The 22,934-nt window shown below is 48.4% G+C and overlaps 1 protein-coding gene, 1 long non-coding RNA gene and 1 pseudogene across 3 annotated transcripts in view; 1 reads left to right on the top strand and 2 right to left on the bottom strand.

The window, feature by feature from the left end:
- Positions 1–9,955, bottom strand: part of Pde8a (phosphodiesterase 8A) — a 121,271-nt gene extending 111,316 nt beyond the window's left edge. The window contains exon 1 of the mRNA NM_008803.3: positions 9,132–9,955. Within this exon, the coding sequence (NP_032829.1) occupies positions 9,132–9,305 (174 nt within the window). The 5' untranslated portion in view covers positions 9,306–9,955. The remainder of the gene's footprint in view (positions 1–9,131) is intronic.
- On the top strand, positions 333–1,158 carry Gm7180 (predicted pseudogene 7180; annotated as a pseudogene).
- Positions 9,956–12,432: 2,477 nt separating the features above from the next.
- On the bottom strand, positions 12,433–16,994 carry Gm44968. Of its 2 annotated transcripts, none has more exons than XR_003946808.1 (3): positions 16,878–16,994; positions 13,022–13,187; positions 12,433–12,711 (listed from the first exon to the last, which is right to left on the bottom strand). It is a non-coding gene; the product is annotated as a predicted gene 44968 (long non-coding RNA). The 2 variants fall into 2 exon arrangements; XR_001778189.2 differs by lacking the exon at positions 16,878–16,994 and adding an exon at positions 14,236–14,677.
- Between the last annotated feature and the right edge of the window lie 5,940 nt (positions 16,995–22,934).

Genomic DNA, 22,934 nt, shown 5'->3' with positions numbered 1-22,934 from the left:
AACACCTTCTTCTGGCATCTACAGTCACTGCACACAAATGGTGTACAGACAGATATCCTGGCAAAATATCTACACACACAAAAATAAAAATCAATCTTTTTTTTAAAGAAAAAATATAGTCTTTAAAAAAGGTGGAGTATGGGCTGGAGAGATGGCTCAGCAATTAAGAGCACCGACTGTTCTAGAGGTCCTGAGTTCAATTCCCAGCAACCACATGGTGACTCACAACCATCTGTAATGGGATCTGATGCCCTCTTCTGGTGTGTCTGAAGTGAGCAATGGTGTACATATATATATACATACATACATATAATCTTTAAAAAATAGGGGTAGGTTGGAGCCAAGATGGAGGAATACGTGAGAGAGCCGTGCCCCTGGCAAATTGTGGATGACTGTGGCAGTACGTTTATGGGCACCATAGGTGGCGGCATCTTCCAGGCCTTCAAAGGTTTTCGAAATTCTCCAGTGGGAATAAACCACAGACTCCGAGGGAGTTTGACAGCTATTAAAACCAGGACTCCACAGTTGGGAGGTAGCTTTGCAGTTTGGGGAGGATTGTTTTCCACGATTGACTGCAGTATGGTTCAAATACGAGGCAAAGAAGACCCCTGGAACTCCATCACTAGCGGTGCCTTAACAGGAGCCATCCTGGCAGCAAGAAATGGACCGGTAGCCATGGTTGGGTCCGCTGCAATGGGCGCCATTCTCCTAGCTTTAATTGAAGGAGCTGGTATCTTGCTGACAAGATTTGCCTCTGCACAGTTTCCCAATGGCCCTCAATTCGCTGAAGATCACTCCCAGTTGCCTTCCAGCCAGTTGCCATCCTCACTGTTTGGAGACCACCGACAGTATCAGTAGGACTTGGTTCCCAGGATTCCTGGAACCAGGCGGACTGTCGTTCAGTAGGGTTTCAGAAGATCAAGTTACAGTCTGTTTAAAGCCTTAGGTGGGACTTCACGGCCAAGCGGGCCATGAAGAGACATTTAGCACATTTTTCTATTTAAAAGAGACTCAGAGGGTGGAAAATATACTGAGTTTATTTATTCTTGCTTGGATTGCATCTGTGATCAAAATAAATGTTTAATACCACTTAAAGAATGTATATGAGCTTAGAAGATAAAGGACCAAAGGGCAAATAACAGTGACACTCAACCGTCAAAAAAAAAAAAAAAAAAAAAAAAAAAGGGAGGGAGGGAGGAAGGGAGGGAGGAAGAAAAGAAGGAAAAAAGGAAGGTGTAGTTAAGAAAGGGCTGGTAAAATGGCTCAGTAACTAAGATCAAGTACTGTTCTTGCAAGGACCCAAGTTCAGTTCCTATCACCTATGTCAGGTGGCTCACAACTACCTGCAACTACAGCTCGAAAGGATCCAATACCTCTGGCTGCCTCTTATACCTGCACTCAGGTGCACACAGACACACACATATACATAATTTTTAAAAAATTACTCCTGAGACAGGGTCTCATTATGTGTGTGCACTGGTTGACCTGTAATTCACTATGTAGACCTGGCTAGCCTTGAACTCCCAGAGATATGCCTACCTCTGCCTCTGCATCTAAAATGCCAGGATTAAAGGTGTACATCACCACTTCCAGTCTAAATAAATTTTTAAAAAAGAAAGAGAGAGAACAATTCATCTGCCTGTGTCTCAGTAGGTAAAGGCACTTGCTGCCAAGCCTGACTACCTAAGCTTAGTCCCTGGGATTGACATGGTAGAAAAACATATCAATAACCACAAACTGTCCTCTGACCTCCACATGCATTCCATGTATGCAGAAACACACACACACACACACACACACACACACAAGAAATTTTAAAAAATGTTTTTGCTGCCCTACCAGCAGCTGACTGAGACAGAAGCAGAAACTTGTACCTAACCATTAGACGAAAGTCGAGGACCCCTATGGTTGAATTAGGGAAAGGATTGAAGAAGCTAAAGGGGAGGGCGACCCCATAGGAAGACCAGCAGTCTTAACTAATCTGGACCCCAGGGAGCTCTCAGAGACAAAACTACTAACCAGGTGCATACACAGGCCAGGCTGAGGCCCCAGCACGTATCTGGCAGAGGTCTGCCTGATCTGGCTTCAGTGGGAGAAGCTATGCTTAATCCTTGAGAGACTTGATGTTCCAAGGAAGGGAGAGGCAAGGGGAAGGAAGAATGGGATAAAAAACTGTGGAGGGGGAGCAAGGGGGGCAACAATTGGAATGTAAATAAATAAAAGAAGTGTGTGTGTGTGTGTGTGTGTGTGTGTGTGTGTATGTGTGTGTGTGTGTGTGTGTGTGTATGCAACTATTCAACTCTTATTATAATTAAAAGGGGGAGATCTGTCTTAGCATGTACAAAGTCCTAGGTTTGATCACCTGCAATGACAGAGGAGAGAAAAATGAAAATAGTCCTTACACGCTATAATAAAACACTTTCAAAGATGTTAAGTAATCTCACCACAAGGCAAGTACGGTGGTATGAATACACTTGGCCCAGAGAGTGGCACTATCAGGAGATGTGGCCTTGTTGGAAGAAGTGTGTCACTGTGAGGGGTGGGCCTCGAGACCCTTCTCCTAGCTTCCTGGAAGACAGTCTGTTCCTGGCTCCCTTTAGATGAAGATGTAGAACTCTCAGCTCCTCAATGCCATGCCTGCCTGAATACTGTCATGCTTCCTGGCTTGATGATAACGGACTGAACCTCTGAATTTGTAAGCCAGCCTCAATGAAATGCTGTCCTTTGTAAGAGTTGCCTTGGTAATAGTGTCTCTTCACAGCAATGGAAGCCCCAAGTCAGCATGTATTCTTGACTCCTTGCTTTTTCTTTTATCTGTGTGTGAGAAGAGTTGCTGGAGACTGAACCTAGATCCTGCCACAGGCTAGACAATTGCCTTCCTATGGAGCTATGTCCTTATCCCTCTCTAATCTCCTAGCAGTGGAGAAAATGAAAACTGATTCCTGATGAAGTGGATGTCAGCGCCATGTCTCTAGCTTCTCCTCCTATACTCTTTCAACACCACCTCCCTGGGAGCTGTCATCAACTCCAAACACCTTGAGGACTGCACGAGAGATGCTCTGGGCTATCCCACTAGCAATAGGAAGGAGCTGCAGCCGTCATGTAGGAGGTGAACAGAGTGAAAGCAGAGGACCTGGAGGAACATGAAGTTATGTTTCCAAGCCAGACAGAGTCAGAGGACTGTTGAGCCCCCCACCTGAGGCCTCTGAAGTCACACCAAAGCTCAGGGAAATTTGCAACATCCTTCCTGTATGGGTGGATGGGCAGACTACTTTTCATGCCTGTAGCTGAGAAACAGCAACATCAAACTTGTCAAAACAATACTCTAACATGATATTCCACCACTTCCTACCAAACCGAGCAGAACAAAAGTACAACAGGAGGAGACCCAGAAACATTGCTCAACTTGAACATGGCTGAAACTGGAGAAAAAGCTTTACGAATAACCTGACAGATTAATCACCAGCTCAAGGGTATTTTGGCTTTTTGTTAAGACACGTGCGACACACCCTAACAATTTTTGTAAACTTTAAGTAAGATGAGATTGATGCAGGGAATGTGAAGAAAAAGTCCTATATGCCCAGCTTAGCGGACACCGCCCTTGTCCTCAAGCAGCCCATACTCCAGGCAAAGGCCTTTACAGGGCAAGCCCTGCTGGGGGCTCAAGAGACCTTTCGGTTGGACCTGGAGTAACTCTGGGAGGAGACCTACGTGCAAGCGGGAGGAAGAGCACACAAGGCAAAGGTCAAAGGGAACACGCAGCTCCAGGGGAGAGGCTAAGGAAGGCTTCTGTAGCCTGAGCAGGGGGAAGGGAAAGAGTCCTTAGGGACTCTGTCCACTGGTTTCAGACAGCAAAGAGGACAAACTAGAGAAAGGAGGGCTGCTTTTGTAAACAGCTGGGACCGCACTGGACAACTTCCACAAACACAGGAACTTAGTAGGACCATAGCCACCTTCCTCAGTAAGTGAAGGCCTAACAACATCATGATAATAGAAATTCAGGACACCTGATTAAAACTCAGGTGACTGGGGCCGGAGAGATGGCTAAGTGGCTAAGAACTCAGGATCTTTCAAAGGATCCAGGTTCAGTTCCTAGCCATCCATATCAGTAGCTTACAACACATTAAATAAATGATCTTTTATTAAAAAAAAAAGTGACTCAATTCATTTATAGCCTAATGCAGTGGTCCCCAACCTTCCTAATGAATGCTGCAGCCCTTTAATGCAGTTCCTCATGTTGAGGTGACAGAGCCACAAAATTATTTTTGCTGCCACTTCATAACTGTGATTTTGCTACTGTTATGAATTATAATGTAAATATCTGTGTTTTCCAACGGTCTCAGGTGACCCTTGTAAAAGGGTTGTTTGACCCCCAGCCCATGGGGTGGGGATGAAATAGGCGTTAAGAGAGCAACAGTCTAGAAGTTGAGAGCCAAGAATAATGTGTTCTGATCCCAGCTTGATTTTATGGCCCTGGGTGAGTCTCAAACCTCTTGTACCTTATCTGCAAAAGAGAAAATAGCATGAGCCCTCTCACAAGGTTGCAGGGATTAAAGGAGATATCATCTATAACACATCTAGTACAAGGCTTACAAAGAGAAGCGCATCCAAGAAATGGCAAGGGTTATTAACAGAAATGGCCTGCACTCTAAGAACGAGTCCCTTGCCTCATTATCTATCTCACTCCACTGAGAAGCCATGGACCTCGGGCCAGACTGAGGCTTACTCCTATCCTAACTTCTGCCCTTTAATTGTATTTGTTGTTTTAACTTTCTGAAATACTCTGTCCTTTAGAGGTTATTCTGAGATTCAGCCTCACATCATGAACCTCTCCCTGGTTCAGTGCTCAATCCCAATGAGCCAATCATGTAAGGGAGAGCCAGTGTTCCCAGACCATTTCAAGGGGGTGGAAGTGCCAGATGGGACCACAGGCCCCATCATAACCTTTACTTGAGTATGAAAAAGGTCAAGGTTGACTCAGGGAAGCTGGTAGAATTCTGATATAATATCTCTGTAAGAATTACACGTAAATTTATGGTGGTAATGAGAGTAAGTATTGTATTTACACACACACACACATACACACACACACACACAAGATGACTGTGGAGAGGGAAAAGACAGGGAAGGTCAGAGGAAAGCAAGAGGAGAAATGGAGACTCAGAGGAGCACACCTGCGGCTCCTGCAGGATCTCTGATGGTGACACTAACGTTTGGTCATAGTGAGTGTGCAGCTGCATAGTCTGCACACTGTCCGTACACCTGTAAAAACCAACATGCAGCCAAGGGCGGTGATACACACCCTTGATTCCAGCACTCAAGAGGAGGAGGCAGGTGAACCTCTGCGAGTTCAAAGACAGCCTGATCTACATGGTGAGTTCTAGGACAGCCAGGGCTACATAGTAAGACCCTATCTCAAACAAACAAAACAAAAACAAAAACAAAAACAAAAACCAACAATGCTCATTAGCATGGATATATTTTATCCCCTGGGAAAAACTCTCTGTGGAACAATAACCAGAGACTCCCACAAAAGCAATCTGAACTTCACAGCCTCCAATCTGGTTAAAACTGGTTCCTTTACATGAACAGGAAATATTTTGCACTTCTACAGCCTGTTTCACTCAATCCTATAATTCAACAACTGTTTCTGGAAGGCCTAAGAGAGACAGCAAACAGACTGACCACCACAGGGCTGATGAAGACGGCTGAGAGCAGAGGCGCCCAGCAGCAGTAGCCCACTGGGTGTCTAGGAATAGATCTCTATCTCTCCTTTCCCCATGCACAAATGTTTCAAAGGGACCTCAAGTCCCAGCTAAGGAGAGGCGAAACTGAGTCAATCTAAAAACTGACAAGACAATATTGAAATGTTGGTTGAAACTCACACCGATTAAAAATAAAAGCGTAAGTGTTCAAGTTGAACACAGCATTCATTATCTGTAACCACACAGGCTATATAACGCCTGGATAAACAAACAGCCAGAGTATTTTCAGTAGTACTTAAATAGGTTCATACACTCACCACCCTAGTGTATTACCAGATCTTAAACTGCCTTTGGAATTAAGAACTAAATCGTATTTGTTGAATTCTACTGTTAAGCCTATTTCTGTACCTTGAATATTGTTATCCCATAGAAGGACTCAGAGCCTACCATGGTTTGCCTGCAACAGAACCCAAAGAAAGGAGTGGATACTCAAAGAGGTCTAGGAAATGCAACTCTAAACACCTTCTGGAAGATCACAAGACATATTACTAGAGTTATAAAGTGTTGTTTTCAAGACAGCATTTTTTTTGTGTATAGCTTTGACTGTCCTGGAACTCTAGACCAAGTTGGCCACAAACTCACAGATCCACCTGCCTCTGCTTCCCAAGTGAAGACTCGGGCCACCACCTGGTGATCACAGAAAGGTGGGAAGCTATGTCAGCAGGACCCCAAGTTCCAGGCCACTGTGGGTAACACAGCAAAACACTGTACCAAAGAGAAAAAAGAAAAAACCAGGGAGGGGGGAGGTAGGAGGGGCTTTGCTGATCCAGCCAATATTCCTCCAACTGATTTGATCATAGGGCCCTTTATTCATTAACACCTATTAATAAGTCCACAGATTGCTACACAGAACACATGAACTATATCACAGTGTAAACCATACACTGCTCAATCTGAAATGTATTTAATCACCAGTCTTTCAGCAACTTTGAGGAACTCTTTATTGTATGCTATAGGGATATAAGACTTCCTCCCCTGACTGTCTTGTTTAAATTCTCAAGAGTACCCAGAATTACCGCATTTTAAAGAACACACACACACACATGTAGACACACTCATATGCTTGCATGCCTACATAGAGGCAGGAAGGCCACCTCTATGGTTGTCTACTTTGGTTTTGAGGCAAGGTCTCTCACTGAACCCAGAGCTCACTGACTGCGTAGGCCATCAGGGCAGCAGGCTCAGGAGATCTGCCTGTAGCCCCAACACTAGGGCTGTGGACCAGCCAGCTTCCATGTGGGTATTGGGAATCCATACTAGGTCCTCATTCTTGCCTGACAGGCATGATGCTATCATCCAAGCTGTCTCCTGGCTCCTCCCAGCTCCTCCCAGCTCCTCCCAGCTCCTCCCAGCTCCTCCCAGCTCCTCCCAGCTCCAGGAATTGTTAATGAGCTAGAATAGGCTCCTAAGACATTCATTAATAAAGAAGCAAATTACTTGCAATTTGATCTTGCCAAAGCTTTTCTTCTCTAATATGTATTTTCCAATTTCCAGAGCACATTTATATCTTAATTAAAAAAAAAAAAAAACGGAACCAAAGAAAAACTGTGATTAGCTCTGCTCTAAGCCTAAATTCACTGACCTGTAACTGAGATGTGGTAGCACTAGGAACAACTCACAGATAAAAGTATGGGAGGGACTTTCATTTCTATTGACTGTGCTACTGTAATTTGTAATTTGACTCCTCCTCTGTAGATGTTAATATTATCTTTAAGTCTATCTTAAATGTTCTATGGACACAAATAGCACAGACAGAAGTATGAACGAGTAAACAGTAAAAATAAATAAATAAATAAATAAAATAAAATAAAATAAAATAAAGCCAACAGATCTTTAGCACCTAGTCTGTGCCTGCCATGAGGTTGGACACTGTGAGGTTGGACGCACTGTCTACGTCCTGACAAGAAAAGATCTGTGGGCACAGCAGTACTCGGGGATAGGACCTGTGGATGGCAGAGGTGGACTGCTGCACAGGAGAGGTTTACAGGACGCCTAATAGGAAGTCTAAGCCACCACAAAAAGGCCTGTAAGAAGAAAGGTGTCTCACTGAAGAAAGATGGCTTTGGAATTTAATATTGGCTAATGAAAAAGAAAACAATGTTAGATTTGGGTAAGAAATGTGACAGTTGTTAAGGTTCCCACATTCAACTTTATCTATAGTGTCTTGCTTGTTTGTAAGCCTGTTAAGACTTAGTTATATAAGCCATTAAAAGCAGTTTGGCCTAGCCTTCTAAACTCTAGCCATCACAGGTTTCTTTAAAGAAACCCCAGGAGAAAGAATTCAACTGAGAATAATCAGAACACAGTTGAATTTTCACTTAGAGCAATTGGTAGGGCAGGGTAAGCACTCCAGTGTGCAAAGCTGAACAACATCGTCTCTTTCCAACAAAAAAGGATTATTTCTATGACTGCTAGAAAGTTAAGACAGTTAAGTAAGTCAACTACATCGTTCAAATCTGGGAGGGTGTGCAGTACCCAGTAAGCAATTTTTAAAAATTGCAAAATACTTAAAACTTCCTAGTAAAGAGGAGTCTATGTTCAAACACTGCAGCCCAGCATACCAGTTTGTTTTACAACGCCTGAGATGTCACTCCAAAATCCCAAATGTAAGTGGGAAGCTGCTGCGGGTGCCTCTGTGAACTTTTATCTTTCCTTCAGAAAACCTTCGCCCTGGAAACTTTTGATAAAAGCTGAGGCAAAAGGCGCTGGAGAAGCCACGCAACAAACAACAAAACAGAAAACCCTGCAAGTCCCAGGCAGACTGCCTCCATACAAAATTAACTTCGCCCTGCTGAATCCTTCGAGGGTCACGGTCACGTCTCCAGTAGTATTTTCTAATTACACAGGCTTTAAATACCACACGTATGCTAACAAACCTGAACTTCAGATAAAGCGTGCAGTGAAGCCAAACCTATGTTCCAGGTTACATTTCAATGGCCCCCAAAAAAGTGGAAAAGTGAAACTGCTTGTGCAATGAGAGGACAGAGGTTGGGATAAGCTAGGCAGGGGGTGAGGGGGGGGGGGAACTGGTGGCATCTAAGACCCTTCCCAGTGCGGACAACCCTTGCCTTTCTACTCTGGGAATGCCAGAGCAAAGTGCACTCTGGTTTACCATGTCAGGAACGTGCCGGGGATATCCCGGGTCCCCCACCCACCCCGCTGGGAGAAAACTGACTCGCCGCGTCCGACCCCGGCCGGGAAGGAACGGACACGGCGGATCCCGCGGCGCCGCGTCATAGCCCTGTTAAGCCTCGGTCCGCGACAGCCCGCAAACGCGGGCGGCTGGCGTCGGTCAACGCCAGGGCGGCTGCCTAGAGGGCCCCCAGTGCCCCGCGTTTGTTTCCCCGCCCTCCCAGTGCGGCTCACCTTCGAGGCGCCGTTATCCCGAGGCTGAGGCTCCACGAGCCCGGGCGCGGTCGACCATCGCTGAATAGATCTCGGCGCGGGGCCCGGGACGTCCACGTCCACGTCCTCGTCCTCGCCGTCGCTGTGGCTAAACGTTCGGTTTTCGGAAGTGTGGATGCTCGGGGCGCAGCCCATACTGGCGGCGGCGGCACCGCGGACTCGCTGGCGGGCAGCCGCGATCCGGTCAGCAAACGGCCCGCCCGGCGCCTCGGGGCCGCCGCGGGCGCCGTGTCATCGCGGCCTGAGCGGGCGGGCGGGCAGGCGGGTGGGCGGCGGCGGCAAGCGCGGGTCTCGCGTCAGGAAGCGCGGCCGCCCCTTTTATTGCGCTGCGGGCGCGGCGGCCGTGGGGAGGGGGCGCTGGGGCGAGAGGCGCGCCGCGGACGCCCCTCCGAACATGCCCTTCCTGAGGCGGGAGCCGCCGCTGTCTCCCTCACATCGCCGCGCGCGCCGCAGCCGCCGCGCTTCCGGGGAAATGTCGGGGGTGGAGATTTGCGCTCTCGCCACCGGGAGCCGCGAGCCCGCGCCGCGTTTGCACCGCCGCCCTCGCCTCGTCTGACTCTCGAGGAAACGGGCGCTCGCTCGCCTGGCGGTGCCTCTCCTCGGCCCGGCGGACGGCTGGGTGAGCGCCCCTAGTCGGGCTACCGTAGGGGAGCCCAGCCCTCGGCGCCCGCACTCCGAGCTGGGGACCCGCTCGCTGACGGAGCGAGCGCCTCGACTCCGGTCGGGCCGCGCCGTCGAGAAGCGCCGAGGCGGCTGCGCGAGCCAGGAGTTGAGCATCCGAGACTCCCGCTCCGTGCTCCGGACCGCGTCTTGCGGGCAACTCGCCGCGCCCAGCCCCCAGCGGTGACCTCCAGCGGCTGCTGGCGTCAATGCAAAGCAGCTGGGGCGCCCGCCGCCCGCTCCCTGTACCGCCCGTCCAAGAGCATGCGCGGCCGCGACCGCAGGGGCACCTAGCCAGCCCGTCCGGAGAAAGGAAAGGACTTGCTGAAGGATACAGAGCCATTCTGCTTCAGGGGCTACCGAGTTCGTTCACTGTCAGGTCACTGTGTTTGAGATTTGGAGCTATCGTCCGTTAAGAGACCAGTTGGAAGGACCTCAGTCCGAAGCGTTCCGAAGTCCATGGGGAACTACACTCCAGGTCCCAGGCGTTATTACCAGGGATAGCCCTTGCTCCAAGACCTGGCACGTCACGCCTCTGGTTGCACTCAGACCTGTGGGACTGCAATATTTCGAAGTTGGTTAGGGAAAGCCGGTCCTCTTAACCAAAGGACGATTCCAGGTTCGACAGTCCCAAGGATCCGAACCAAATGAAGAGTTGTGCGTCCGTCCAGCAGGGATCAGAACTGCAGCCCCCCAAGTGCTACCAGATAGCTAGCTGTGTGACTCCAGATGAGTCTCTTAACCTCTCGGTAGCTGAAACTGGAGGGCGACGCCCCTGGGTGTGCATCTGATACCCAGAGCCAGCCACTTCGAGGGCCTTCCCGCCCTTCTTTGCTCTCTAGGTCCACCGGGACCCTGGCGGGACCGGGACGTAGCTTCCTTTCCTCAGTCCACACCTTTCCTACACGCACCCGGGTGCGACCCTGAGTGGCTGAGACTCCTGCCCGCGGACTGGCTACTGTTAAGACCCGGAGATGTGCTCCGGGCTGAAGTCCCTGCTGTGACAGACACAGGTGCTTGGTCCCTGTGGCAGCTGCAACGTCCTTGAGCATCGATCTTCGCCACCAAAGGAGGATACAGGGCGGCTTCCGGAGCGGATAAGGCTGGAGCAGCTTTAGAAACTGGTTCTCTTTTCTGGCCTTTGGCACGCGGCTCCTTTGTCAAGTTAAAGCACGCTGTCCTATAAAAATATGACTGGCTCCTCCAAGGTGTCTTGAAAAACAGGAAAAGTTTTTGTACTGACACCCGTTATTCCACCCAGTCTGTGGTGTTTTCAACTAGCAGTCTTAGAGGGTAGATTTTTTGTTTTGTTTTTTTTTGTTTTGTTTTGTTTTTTTTCAGCTGGTAGCTGGATCCCTAGAGAAATTGCCTTTAGCCAAGATGCACGTACAAGTCTAAGGCTCTTCTCTCCGCCCACCAAAAGTCTGGCCTTGACAACTCCACAGTGACCTTGCTAGTGAAGCTCCAGGAAGCCCCGGCCCTCCCCTCGCGGACTGGCTCACAGCGGCCCTGCTTTGTCTTAGGGATCCTTGAGCTTGATGTCAATAGCAGGGTGGGGCTGAGGAAAGGAGGCTAGCTAGAGACCAAAGACAGATCCGTACCTTCCCCAATCTCTCTCTGATCCTGAGTTGGATTCTGTCGTCGTCGTCCCCCCCCCCCCCCCAACTCCTTTCTCTCTCATTTTGAAACTGATTTCTCACCCTGCAATTTAGGAACCCACAGATTTGGAACCTGAGGCTAAGAAAGACACTCTGGCAATTGGAGCCATCAGTTTACTCCTGGGTCTTGTAAAAGGAGCCCGTTTTTTTTGTTTTTGTTTTTTAATTCTCTGTAACCTTGGCCAGGGTCACAGTGTTGGAGCTGTGGACAGGAATTCATCCCACCACCACCAACCACCCCTCTGGCTGGAATCTACCTGTAGGTCTTTAACATAACCCATGAAACCTGTGACTGTGACTATAAAAGGTGGGTCACACTGACAGAAACAACCTAAAGCTTTCTGACGGGTGCCACCCATAAGTCCCCCAGAACTTCCTGGGCAGGTGAAGAATCCCACCATGGATGAGAGATGGCTCAGTGGCTACAAGCTAGTAGGGTACTTGCAGAGAACTTAAGGTTGATTCCCAGCACCCATGCCAGGTGTAACTCCAGCTCTAGGGGATCTGATCCCCTCTTCTGTCTTGCACACAAACACACAAACACACAGACCTGCATGCAAAATAAATTTTTAAAAGACTCCCACCAGCGCTGGGAGTGGTGGCTTAAGCTCATTATCCCAGACTGAGACAGAAGGGTTGCCCTGAATGATGGCCAGGCAGTCTATATAGCAAGTCTCTGTTGAAATTTTAAAAAATAAAGAGGCCTACAGAGTTGGCTCAGAGGTTAAAAGCACTTGCAGAAGACCCGGTTTGGTTCCCAACCCCCCTCCCCCCCACACACACACCCCGTGGTGGCTCATGACTATCTGCAACTCCAGCTTTGGGGGATTAGATGACTTCTGACCTCCAAAGGTACCAGGCATGCATATGGTGCACATATATACATGCAGGCAGAACATTCATATACATTTTTTAAAAACTTAAAAATCACCAAGAGTCTCAGGTAACTCATGAACTATCTGAGTCCTGTACAGAGTAGATATCCTGCCCCCAACAGTGCTGGCCAGCAGGAGCCTCACTAACACAAGCAGAATCTACCAGCATCACCACCCATTCCTGGTGGGCATCGGAACTCTGACCAGAGTGGCTCCAACTTGTAATTGAACGTGCATTTCAGTTCTTACTCCCCGGACTCAAGCGTAACTTCAGTAACTTCTGATCTCCTTCCTGGTGGCTTCAGTTTACAAATCAGCTGTTCTCAGGAGACTCCACAGTCCTAGGGGCTGGGGGGGGAGAGATCTGTTCTCGAGAGGCAGGAGCAGCTTTCCTGTCTAAACCCAACCCTTTTTTGTTTCCCTGCTTCCCCCAAAGCTGATCCCACTAGCCAGTTCTGGAGCCTGCCTGTCTTCTCCACGGGGGGGGGGGGGGGGGGGTCAGCCATTCCCAAAGACTACTGCTGCAAAGGTTTCCCTACAGCTCCTCATCTCCTTTCCCCCCCACATCAAACTTGGCTGATGAAGGACAGAGCATTCTGACAGCTTGAGATCTGACTCCCAGCTTGCCCTTTGCTAGACCTTGGACTGCCGACTTCACCTCTGTGAGCTGATTTTCTCTGCTGCGGATCTAGGATTAGCAATATCTGCCTCTCCGAGATTAGATGGGCTGACCGATGTCAAATGCCTGTAATAACCACTGTGTCCTATAACCGCAGCATCCACCTTCCTCTGGGTTCATTCAGCACTTCAGTCCTAGCTGCCAGCTGCCAACAAAATAAAACTATAGGGAGAAATGGACTTACCCAAACAAATCTACGGCTTCTACTTTACCAAGCCCCCCCCCCCAACTTTCAAGGTCTTATATGAGTTTTTTCTAAATTACATCATTTTTGTTTGTTGTTGAGACAGTATCCCTCAAATTATCATTGTTTTCAAATTGTTCAGCCTATGCATTTATATGCAAATATAGCCTGAAACAATAGTAAAACATTTGAGCCAAGCAGAGTCATATAGTGTACACAGGGGGGAAATAAAAAAAGAAGTCCAGCACCGTGTCTTTTAATCCTAGCACTTCATATGCAAGCAGAGGCAAGCAGATCTCTGTGAGCTTGAAGCCAGCCTGAGCTGCATAGGAAGCTGCAGATCGTTCAGTGCTAAGTGAGAATTTGTCTTGCAGAAATAAAAGGAAAAAAGAAGAAGAGGCTCCCCGTCTCCAAGGATAACTATTGTTAGAGGTTTTGACTGTTTCTAGATGGAACATGCTGTATTTGTATATGTAGCACACACCTATTACAATTTTGCAAAGAAGGCTACAGTGGACATCACCAAAAATCTTTGTGAGATTAATTTATCTAGAAGTCTGCACCCTACCCTTCTGCTCCAGTAGGGGTGAAGAGAAGTGAAATCAGAGACCTTCGGCCTTGGCTACCACTGAGCGAGGACTAGGAGCCACACCGGCCACCCTCCTTCCACCCTCCTTGGTAGCTCCAGAATCAAAGCCTTTCTGAGTCACCCACTCAGATTCCTCATTGTTTCTTGGTTATCCCCTGGTCTTTCATTCCCTGACTATCCCAGCATTTCTCAGATAAGACAGGACCAGGTGACCACCTTCAAACAGAAACCACAGGGATGGAGGAGCGCCCTCTGGGGGCCAGAGTGGAGGAGGAGTAAGACCGCAGTAGTTCTGGTCCTCCGGGGCTGGCTCTCCTGTGCGCCTGAGGTTCCCTTTTCAGTTTGGCTTGGTTCTAGTCATTCACCTGAGACCCTGGAGTAACAGCTCAATGTGGACTCAATTTCCCAGAGTGGACTTACTGAGTCTCACGTTCTCAGGAGTCTCTGGTTCCCAGAGCTCACCTTCCTGCTTTTCTCTATGATTCCATCCACCCCTTCCTGCAAGGCTAGGAATTCAGCCTTCTTTCATCTACCGGAGAAAAAGCAACATTCTTAATAACATTGTCCGGGGAGGCAGATGCTTAGGGGACCAAGGGCTCACTCTAAACACAGGAAGAGGAGCACAATGCCATGGACCGGAAGCCACCAAAACCTGCTCACCCTCTGGACTGCACAAAAGACATTTGCTGTTAGGAGGCCTCAGGAATCCCCAGCCTCCGTCTCTCCAGCCTCCATCTGTCCAGCCTCCGTCTGTCCAATCCTAGGACCCCATCAGTTCCACCCCAGCTCGGAAGCACCTGACCCAAGTTCTCTTTAATTTGTGTTGTTGTTGTTGTTGTTGTTGCTGTTGCTGCTGCTGCTGTTGCTGCTGCTGCTGCTGTTGTTGTTGTGAGACAAGACCTCTTGTAGTCCAGGCTGGCCTCAAACTAGATACGTAGTCAAGAATGAACTCACAGTTCTGATTTCCTGCTCCACCTCCCATGTGCTGAGATTCCAGGCCCAGACCATCATGCCTGACTTCCTTGCCCCAAATTCTTAACTTATGGTGTTGCAGGGGGTATCTCTATACCTCGACCAGGGTAGTCATGGGTACTTTGCAGGGTTTCATGGGCATGTTTTTGAGTATTTTTTTTATTGCTAGCTGATCTAGCAGGGCCCAAACCACTGTGGGGAGTACTACCGTTAAGCAAGTGGGTCTGGGCAAGTGTCTAAAGAGTTGGCTCAGTTGTTAAGAATGCTTGTTCTTACAAAGGACCCAGGCTTAATTCCCAGAACATACATGGAACCTCACAACCATCTGTAACTCCAATCCCAGGGACTCTGATGCTTTCTTCCGACTTCTAGCACAACAGGCAAGCACACAGGGCACCTAAATACGTGCCTGCAAAACACTCAAACACATGAAATAAATTTGTATAAACAAATGAATCGAAAGAGAAGTAGCAACGTAAGAGCCTGGGAGCAACATTCCTGCGTGACGTCCACTTCAGGCCCTGCCTCCAGTCCCATGATTGGTGGTGTGTGACCTTAACGTTGTAAGATAAAACAAACCCTTTCCTTCCCTAACCTGCTTCTGGTCATGGTGCTCATCACAGAAACAGAAAAGCAAACTAGGGCAGCCTGATAAAAGTAATGTAAAGGGAGTTTCTTTGACTCAGTGTGAGAGATACAGGTGGATAGGGGCTGGCTTCAGGAATGTGAGGCAGGTCACAGTTATCTACAGTCAGGACACAGGAAGACAGAAGCTCAAGCTAAGCTACATTTCTCCTCTTCATTCCATCCCAGGGGATGAAGCCATCCCCTTCAGAGTGTGTGTGTGTGTGTGTGTGTGTGTGTGTGTGTGTGTGTGTGCAGCTACATGTACAGATGAGTGTGTATGTGGAGGTCAGAGGTCAATGTTGGGTGTCTTCCTCAATCAGTCTCCATCATATTTTGTGAGATGGGGCTCTTCCGCTGAACCTGGAGCTAGCTGATATTAGCAAGACTCGTTGGGCAGCAAGCCCAGAAGTCTTCCTGTCTCTACCTCCCCAGCATTAGAACCATGGAGAGTGCAGGGGATGAGATGTCAGGTCCTCATGAATGCACAGCAAGCACTTTACCCACAGAGCCATCGCCTTCACCCTTTTCTGAGATCTGTCTGTGTAGTCCAAGCTAGGCTGGAACTTTTCTATCTTCTGCCTCTGCTTCCCGAGTCCTGGGATTACAGGTGTACAACTCCTTACCCCCACTGAAAATGCTTAATAGTTATGATCAAAGGCTCTGGGACTATGTTGACCATCACCACCACCACAATCATCAGCATCATTGTCACCACCATCACCACCCCACTACTAGGATCATAATCGTCAGCATCACCACCACCGTTATATCACTACCATCATCATCACTATCGCCACCACTGCTACCCAACACCCCAATACCCCAGCAGCAGCATCACCACCACCACCATCATCATCATCACCACCACGATGGTCACCGCTAACATCATCCTCACCACTCCCATCAGCAGCACTCATCCCAGTGGCACAACTCTCACAACAACTTCCTAGGCCCCTTCACACCAGGACAAGTGAGGAGTCCAAGGGTCTTTCATCAGGACCCCTTTGCCTTGCTCCAAAGTCGTCACATGAGCCGAGCCGAGCCCTGCTTCCTGTCTTATGACTGAGAAAACATGATGTGACATAAGCTCCCATGAACTGAAGTGCACCTTTGAATGACCTCATTCATTGTGTCCTACAGACTAACAGAGTCCTCAGCACTGTCCCCCAGCCCGGGGCCACGTCCTTCACATTCGGAAACTTCCTTACTTGGGAGTAGATCTTCACAGCTCTGAGGCCACAGAGCTTGCCAGGCTGATGAGGCTCGCACGGTCTGACCATATCACTGTCCACCATTGTCATCTCCAGGTTCTCACTTAATACCCGGCATCCTTCCTTCCTTCCCCCTTCCCTTCCTCCATTCCCTCCTTCTCTCCCCCTCGCCCCCTCTCTCTCCTTCCTTCTCCCCCTTCCTCCCTCCCCCTCTCCCTTCTGGTGAGGATTCACTATGTTTCCCACACTGACCTGGAATCCTTGGATCCAGTGATGCTTCCTTCTCAGCCTCTGAAGTACCTGTGACTACAGACATGTGCTGTCCCACACAGAGCCGTGTTGCCCTTTGGTAGACACACACCCGGCTCCTCCTTCAGATCCTTCCTCCCATTTCACTGTCTTTATAATTTTGCTTACCTCTTCCTGGAATGGGCTGCAGTGTTCTTTCATTCATATATACTCATGTATATCATTACATGGCTCACCCTTCTAGCACAGATATTTTGGGTTGTAGTCAATCAAAACCCGGACCCAGAGGGACGTTAGCAAACCAGAAGTGACAGGTTACTGAGAAGCTGAAAAGTCTGACTTCAGGTATGGCTTGATCAGGAACTCCAACAATTCACATGAATACTTGTTCACTCTGGATGGTTCATGTGTCTGACTTAACCAATCACTGTGGCCAGGGAAGTGGCAAACACTAAAGATTCTACCAAAATAACTTGAGCTGAACTAGAGGTAACTGTGACCTGCTTTGGTCCCCACAAGTTATGTAGTTAGTCCTATGATGCAGCTCTCAGTATTCTGCTTGGGTGTATACAGAATAGAAGTGAGGAGAATGGGAGGGATCCTCTGGCCAGTTGGGACGTTCCCAGGTCTGCTCAGGTAGCTCAGGTTGTGGTCAATAATGAGTCCTCCTTACTGTCTCAACCCAGCCCCTGCCTTAGCTTATCCCTGTGCCTCCCTCAGCTGCTGCCCTCAGAGGGAGGGACTTCAGAACTGTGCCCTCAAGAAACTGGCACTAGAAGCACTGTGAGACACAAAGATGGCACATCAGAGAGAGAAAGGTGGGACTCCCCACACCCACACCCACACCCACACACACTCTTTCCCAGCGTCTCCACTCAACCTTTTAGCTTTCCAGCTGCCAGACTGTGGCCTTCTGCCACATTCCACCTGGGTGGGATTTCTGTTGACCAGAGATGTCTGTGAGGAGAGAAGAAAGAATGTGTCTCCCACCTTAGAGATGAGAAGCTGTGTGTCAAAAAATGGCCCAGGATGGACCTAGGACAGCAGTGATGCAGTGACATCTGCTAGCTTTCTTAATTACATCTCTCTCTCTCTCTCTCTCTCTCTCTCTCTCTCTCTCTCACACACACACACACACAGAGAGAGAGAGAGAGAGAGAGAGGGAGAGAGAGAGAGAGAGAAAGAGAGAGAGCGCATGGGCATACCACACCACCTGTGTGAAGATCAGAGGACACCTTACAGGAGTCAGTCTCTCTCTCTACCATGTGAGACCTGGGTGTCAAACTCAGGTAGTCAGGCTTGACCACAAGTGCCTTTACCTACTGAGCCATATTTCTCATCTGATACCTGCTTTTTTATGGCACCAGACTCCCTTCCAAGCTTGTACCATGCCCAAGTGTTAGCTCACTTAGTTCCCATAACTACCCTGTGACATAGTAACTGTTACCACTCCCCAGTCCCATCCCTCCCTTTACACAGATAAACATTTGCACAGATGCAGGCCTTAAGTAAGATCTAACACAACCCACCCTTTCCCCCTGCTCACCTTGTGGTGGGGCTTGAACCCAGGGCTTTCTGCATGCTAGGCAAGCACACTAATACTGAGACATCCATCCTCTTTTTACTTCCTTTTAAGGATTTATTTATTTATTTTATGTATGTGAGTACACTGTAGCTGTACAGATGGTTGTGAGCCTTCATGTGGTTGTTGGGAATTGAATTTTTAGGACGCCTGCTTACTCCAGTCAACCCTGCTCACTCCAGTCGGCCCCGCTCGCTCTGGCCCAAAGATTTATTTATTATTATATATAAATATACTGTTGATGTCTTCAGACGCACCTTAAGAGGGCATCAGATCTCATTATGGATGGTTGTGATCCACCATGTGGTTGCTTGGATTTGAACTCAGGACCTTCGGAAGAGCAGTCAGTGCTCTTAACTGCTGAGCCATCTCTCCAGCCCCCGCTTCAGGGTTTTCAATATGGAAGCATGAACATAGTCCCCAGGGCTGAGGCTCACCAGGTGTACTTCTGAAGGGTTACAACACCAAACCTCTCAAAGCATTCCTAATGGAGTCAGAAATAAACAACATAACAGGCATCCCTGCTGCCATCCCAAACTGTCCTCATGTTCTGAGACATTCAGGGAGACATGGCTGAGCCACGAGGGTTTATTTGTGGACACCTTATCATCCTTGCAGATGACACAGCCTTATATCCAAGATTCCAAAGTAAAATTGTATTGCTGTGTATTAGAAAAATTTTAAATTTAAAAATGCAGTAATGAGCATCACTGTAAGCATTGGGCCTGGTGATATGTATGTGTGACCTCAGCACTGGAAGCTAAGGCAGGACGATCTCTAGTTTGAGGCCAGCCTGGTCTGCAGATCAAGAGCCTGAGGAAAGAAAGGTGTCACATGTCACATCCACCCCGACCAGCAACACCAAGTTGTCCTTCTTCAAGCAGGTTAATTCAGGGACACTTCACATTGCAATGCAGGAACAGGAATTCCCCTCCCCCCAACAACCCTGCAGTGGCCTTAAATACCCTACTGACTCCTCCCAATCACCTCAGTCATGTAATGGCAGTCCATTGGTTCACAGCAAGTGATGACACCTCAGGCGAGCTGACAAGGCATGGCGTCTGCGCAGTGCAGGCGGCTGGGATGTGGCTAAATCTGAGGTAATGAGGAAGTCAGGCGCAGGTCATAAGACCTGCAAGCCATCCCGGGCGCCATCTTGGGGTGGCGGCCTCACCCGCTCCTCACAAAAGGAAGAAGGAAGAAAAGAAAGAGGAAGGAAGAAAGGAAGGAAGGAAGGAAGAATAAAAAAGCAATGAGTTCCAAGTACCGTGTGCCCTCATGAGGTGGCACCCTTTTTCCTGGCTCTTCCCCTACTTGTTGACCAGGCCTCTGTCCTCTGCAAAGTTACTTACTCCAAAGCATGTGAGAGATGGTGAGATCATCTATAGCCCCTCTGTCCCTGGTATTAGACTGCACCAGGCCAGCGGTAAGGCCAAGCATTGATTGCTGGTTCTGGGTAAGTTGCTATCCTGAAGGTTGCGGGTATTGAAGCTCCTTGGGGTTCCAGACACAAGCATGGGAAAAGCACACTCACAGGGTGGCAAATGAACCAGCATGCAGGTCTTAACACTGGAAGTCTTTCATGTGTCAGGAAAGTCCCATAGTCCTAGACAACCCAAGCTGGTTGGCCACCTTGTACCCCCTTTTCAACCACTCCCCTCCCACAATACACACACACACCACATTGTCACCTTGGACAGGAAGCCCTGTGTTTTACACCTGGGCAATCAACCCTCCCAGCTCTATCCACACACTTTCTCTCATGCCACAGGGAAAGGGATATTCACCATTGCATCATAGTTAGAGCCAAAGCGTAGAGTCTGTATACATAGAAACATTCCGTTTAAGTTCTTTCTAGTGCTCTGTGAGATGGCAGGCAATACTCCCCTCACATCATTGAACAAGGAACAGGGCTCAGAGACGTTAAGTAACAATCCTAGTCACACAACAGATGGCAAAAGGAAGTTACCAGCTCTAATCTTTCTGACACCAAAGCCTAATGTATCCACCCTGTACAAGAACTTCTGAAGAAAAAAAAAAAAAAACCCTAGAATAATAAGCTAAATATGGGCAGCTGAGGAGGCAAACATTACTGAGGCTTGAGAAGCAAAAAGTGCAAGATGATATACCTCAGAGCAACTGTGGGCTGCTCCGCTCCAGGATAAATGCAAGGCAGCGGGCTGGTTACCCAAAGTATGTGGTGCTTTTGAAATGTCAGCCACAACGATCATGAATCACTCTTTTTAAAGCTCTTAATCTAAAGCAACCTCCTTTTCCTCCTGGTTCTCTTCCTAATTTATCAGTTCTCCTTTCTCCAGGTCCTGGGACTCCGGCTGCCAGGTCTCATGGGAAATCTGTCACGGTCTAGGAACATGTGCTTATGTTTGATCTCCACGCTGCTTTCTAAGGCATGAAGCTGACTATCAAATGACAGTACAGACCCCTGGAAGGGCCTAGTTAGGAAGATCCTAGATTCTTCCCTTCACACACATATATAGCTCACAGAGAAACTGTTACATGCCACCATCAGCCCCCACATAGGGAACACAGACAACTAAAAAGCCCCAGCCTCCTGGGAGTATAGAATGTGGTGGGGGAGGGGAGGTATGCTAACATCAAGACAGCAATCAATGCCTTAGCACAGGACAAGCTCTAAGTGTGTATCTTAAGAGACAAAGGGACAGGGAAAGACTTAATATCCACATGGCCTGCCCTGACATAAAACAAGAGAAACAGCATTTTTTTTTATTCGTGCCCCCTCGCTCTTCTTAAAACTGTACCTGGTTTTCCTCTGAGAAGCTACAGTTACCTCTAGTTCAGCTCAAGTTATTTTGGTAGAATCTTTAGTGTTTGCCACTTCCCTGGCCACAGCGATTGGTTAAGTCAGACACATGAACCATCCAGAGTGAACAAGTATTCATGTGAATTGTTGGAGTTCCTGATCAAGCCATACCTGAAGTCAGACTTTTCAGCTTCTCAGTAACCTGTCACTTCTGGTTTGCTAATGTTCCTCTGGGTCCGGGTTTTGATTGACTACAACCCAAAATATCTGTGCTAGAAGGGTGATGTAATGACATACATGAGTATATATGAATGAAAGAACACTGCAGCCCATTCCAGGAAGAGGTAAGCAAATTATAAAGACAGTGAAATGGGAGGAAGGATCTGAAGGAGGAGCCGGGTGTGTGTCTACCAAAGGGCAACACGGCTCTGTGTGGGACAGCACATGTCTGTAGTCACAGGTACTTCAGAGGCTGAGAAGGAAGCATCACTGGATCCAAGGATTCCAGGTCAGTCTGGGAAACATAGTGAATCCTCACCAGAAGGGAGAGGGGGAGGGAGGAAGGGGGAGAAGGAAGGAGAGAGAGGGGGCGAGGGGGAGAGAAGGAGGGAATGGAGGAAGGGAAGGGAGGAAGGAAGGAAGGATGCCGGGTATTAAGTGAGAACCTGGAGATGACAATGGTGGACAGTGATATGGTCAGACCGTGCGAGCCTCATCAGCCTGGCAAGCTCTGTGGCCTCAGAGCTGTGAAGATCTACTCCCAAGTAAGGAAGTTTCCGAATGTGAAGGACGTGGCCCCGGGCTGGGGGACAGTGCTGAGGACTCTGTTAGTCTGTAGGACACAATGAATGAGGTCATTCAAAGGTGCACTTCAGTTCATGGGAGCTTATGTCACATCATGTTTTCTCAGTCATAAGACAGGAAGCAGGGCTCGGCTCGGCTCATGTGACGACTTTGGAGCAAGGCAAAGGGGTCCTGATGAAAGACCCTTGGACTCCTCACTTGTCCTGGTGTGAAGGGGCCTAGGAAGTTGTTGTGAGAGTTGTGCCACTGGGATGAGTGCTGCTGATGGGAGTGGTGAGGATGATGTTAGTGGTGACCATCGTGGTGATGATGATGATGATGGTGGTGGTGGTGATGCTGCTGCTGGGGTATTGGGTAGCAGTGGTGGTGATAGTGATGATGATGGTAGTGATATGATAAAGGTGGTGGATGACAATTATGGTGATAGTAGTGGTAGGGAAACACTGGTGACAAAGATGATAGTGGTTGTGAACTTAACCCTAATTCTATTTTTGTACCCTTCCTATGCCACAAGACACTATGCTAAAGTCTTTCATGATAACAATCCTCTTGAGCCTTCATTATGCTCCTGGGAGATCCGCAGGTCATAGCCCTTCTTTGACAACAGTAGGAGAGCAAGGGGATTATGCGGTGAGACTGCTGGTGATGGGCACATTGATGACCCCTCAGCACTGAGGTGTGTAGGCTCCTGGGACATTGGTTTCCTGATCTTTGGGTGACATCCTTTTCATGCCTTCTCCTCCTTGGCCTTCCCTTTCTTTAAATTGCTCTGTTTGAAATGTTTCCTGTTCCATTGTTCCAGCTGGCCAGTGATGATATAGATTCCGTACCAGCTAAGGGCATCACTACTATCGTCTGCCAGAGTGAGTTCTGATGGACCAGCTGAGAGTGA

Source organism: Mus musculus, chromosome 7, assembly GCF_000001635.26.
Source record: "Mus musculus strain C57BL/6J chromosome 7, GRCm38.p6 C57BL/6J".
Lineage (NCBI taxonomy): Eukaryota > Metazoa > Chordata > Mammalia > Rodentia > Muridae > Mus > Mus musculus.
The sequence above is the reverse complement of the archived record's forward strand: the minus strand, read 5'-3'. Positions and strand labels throughout refer to the sequence as shown.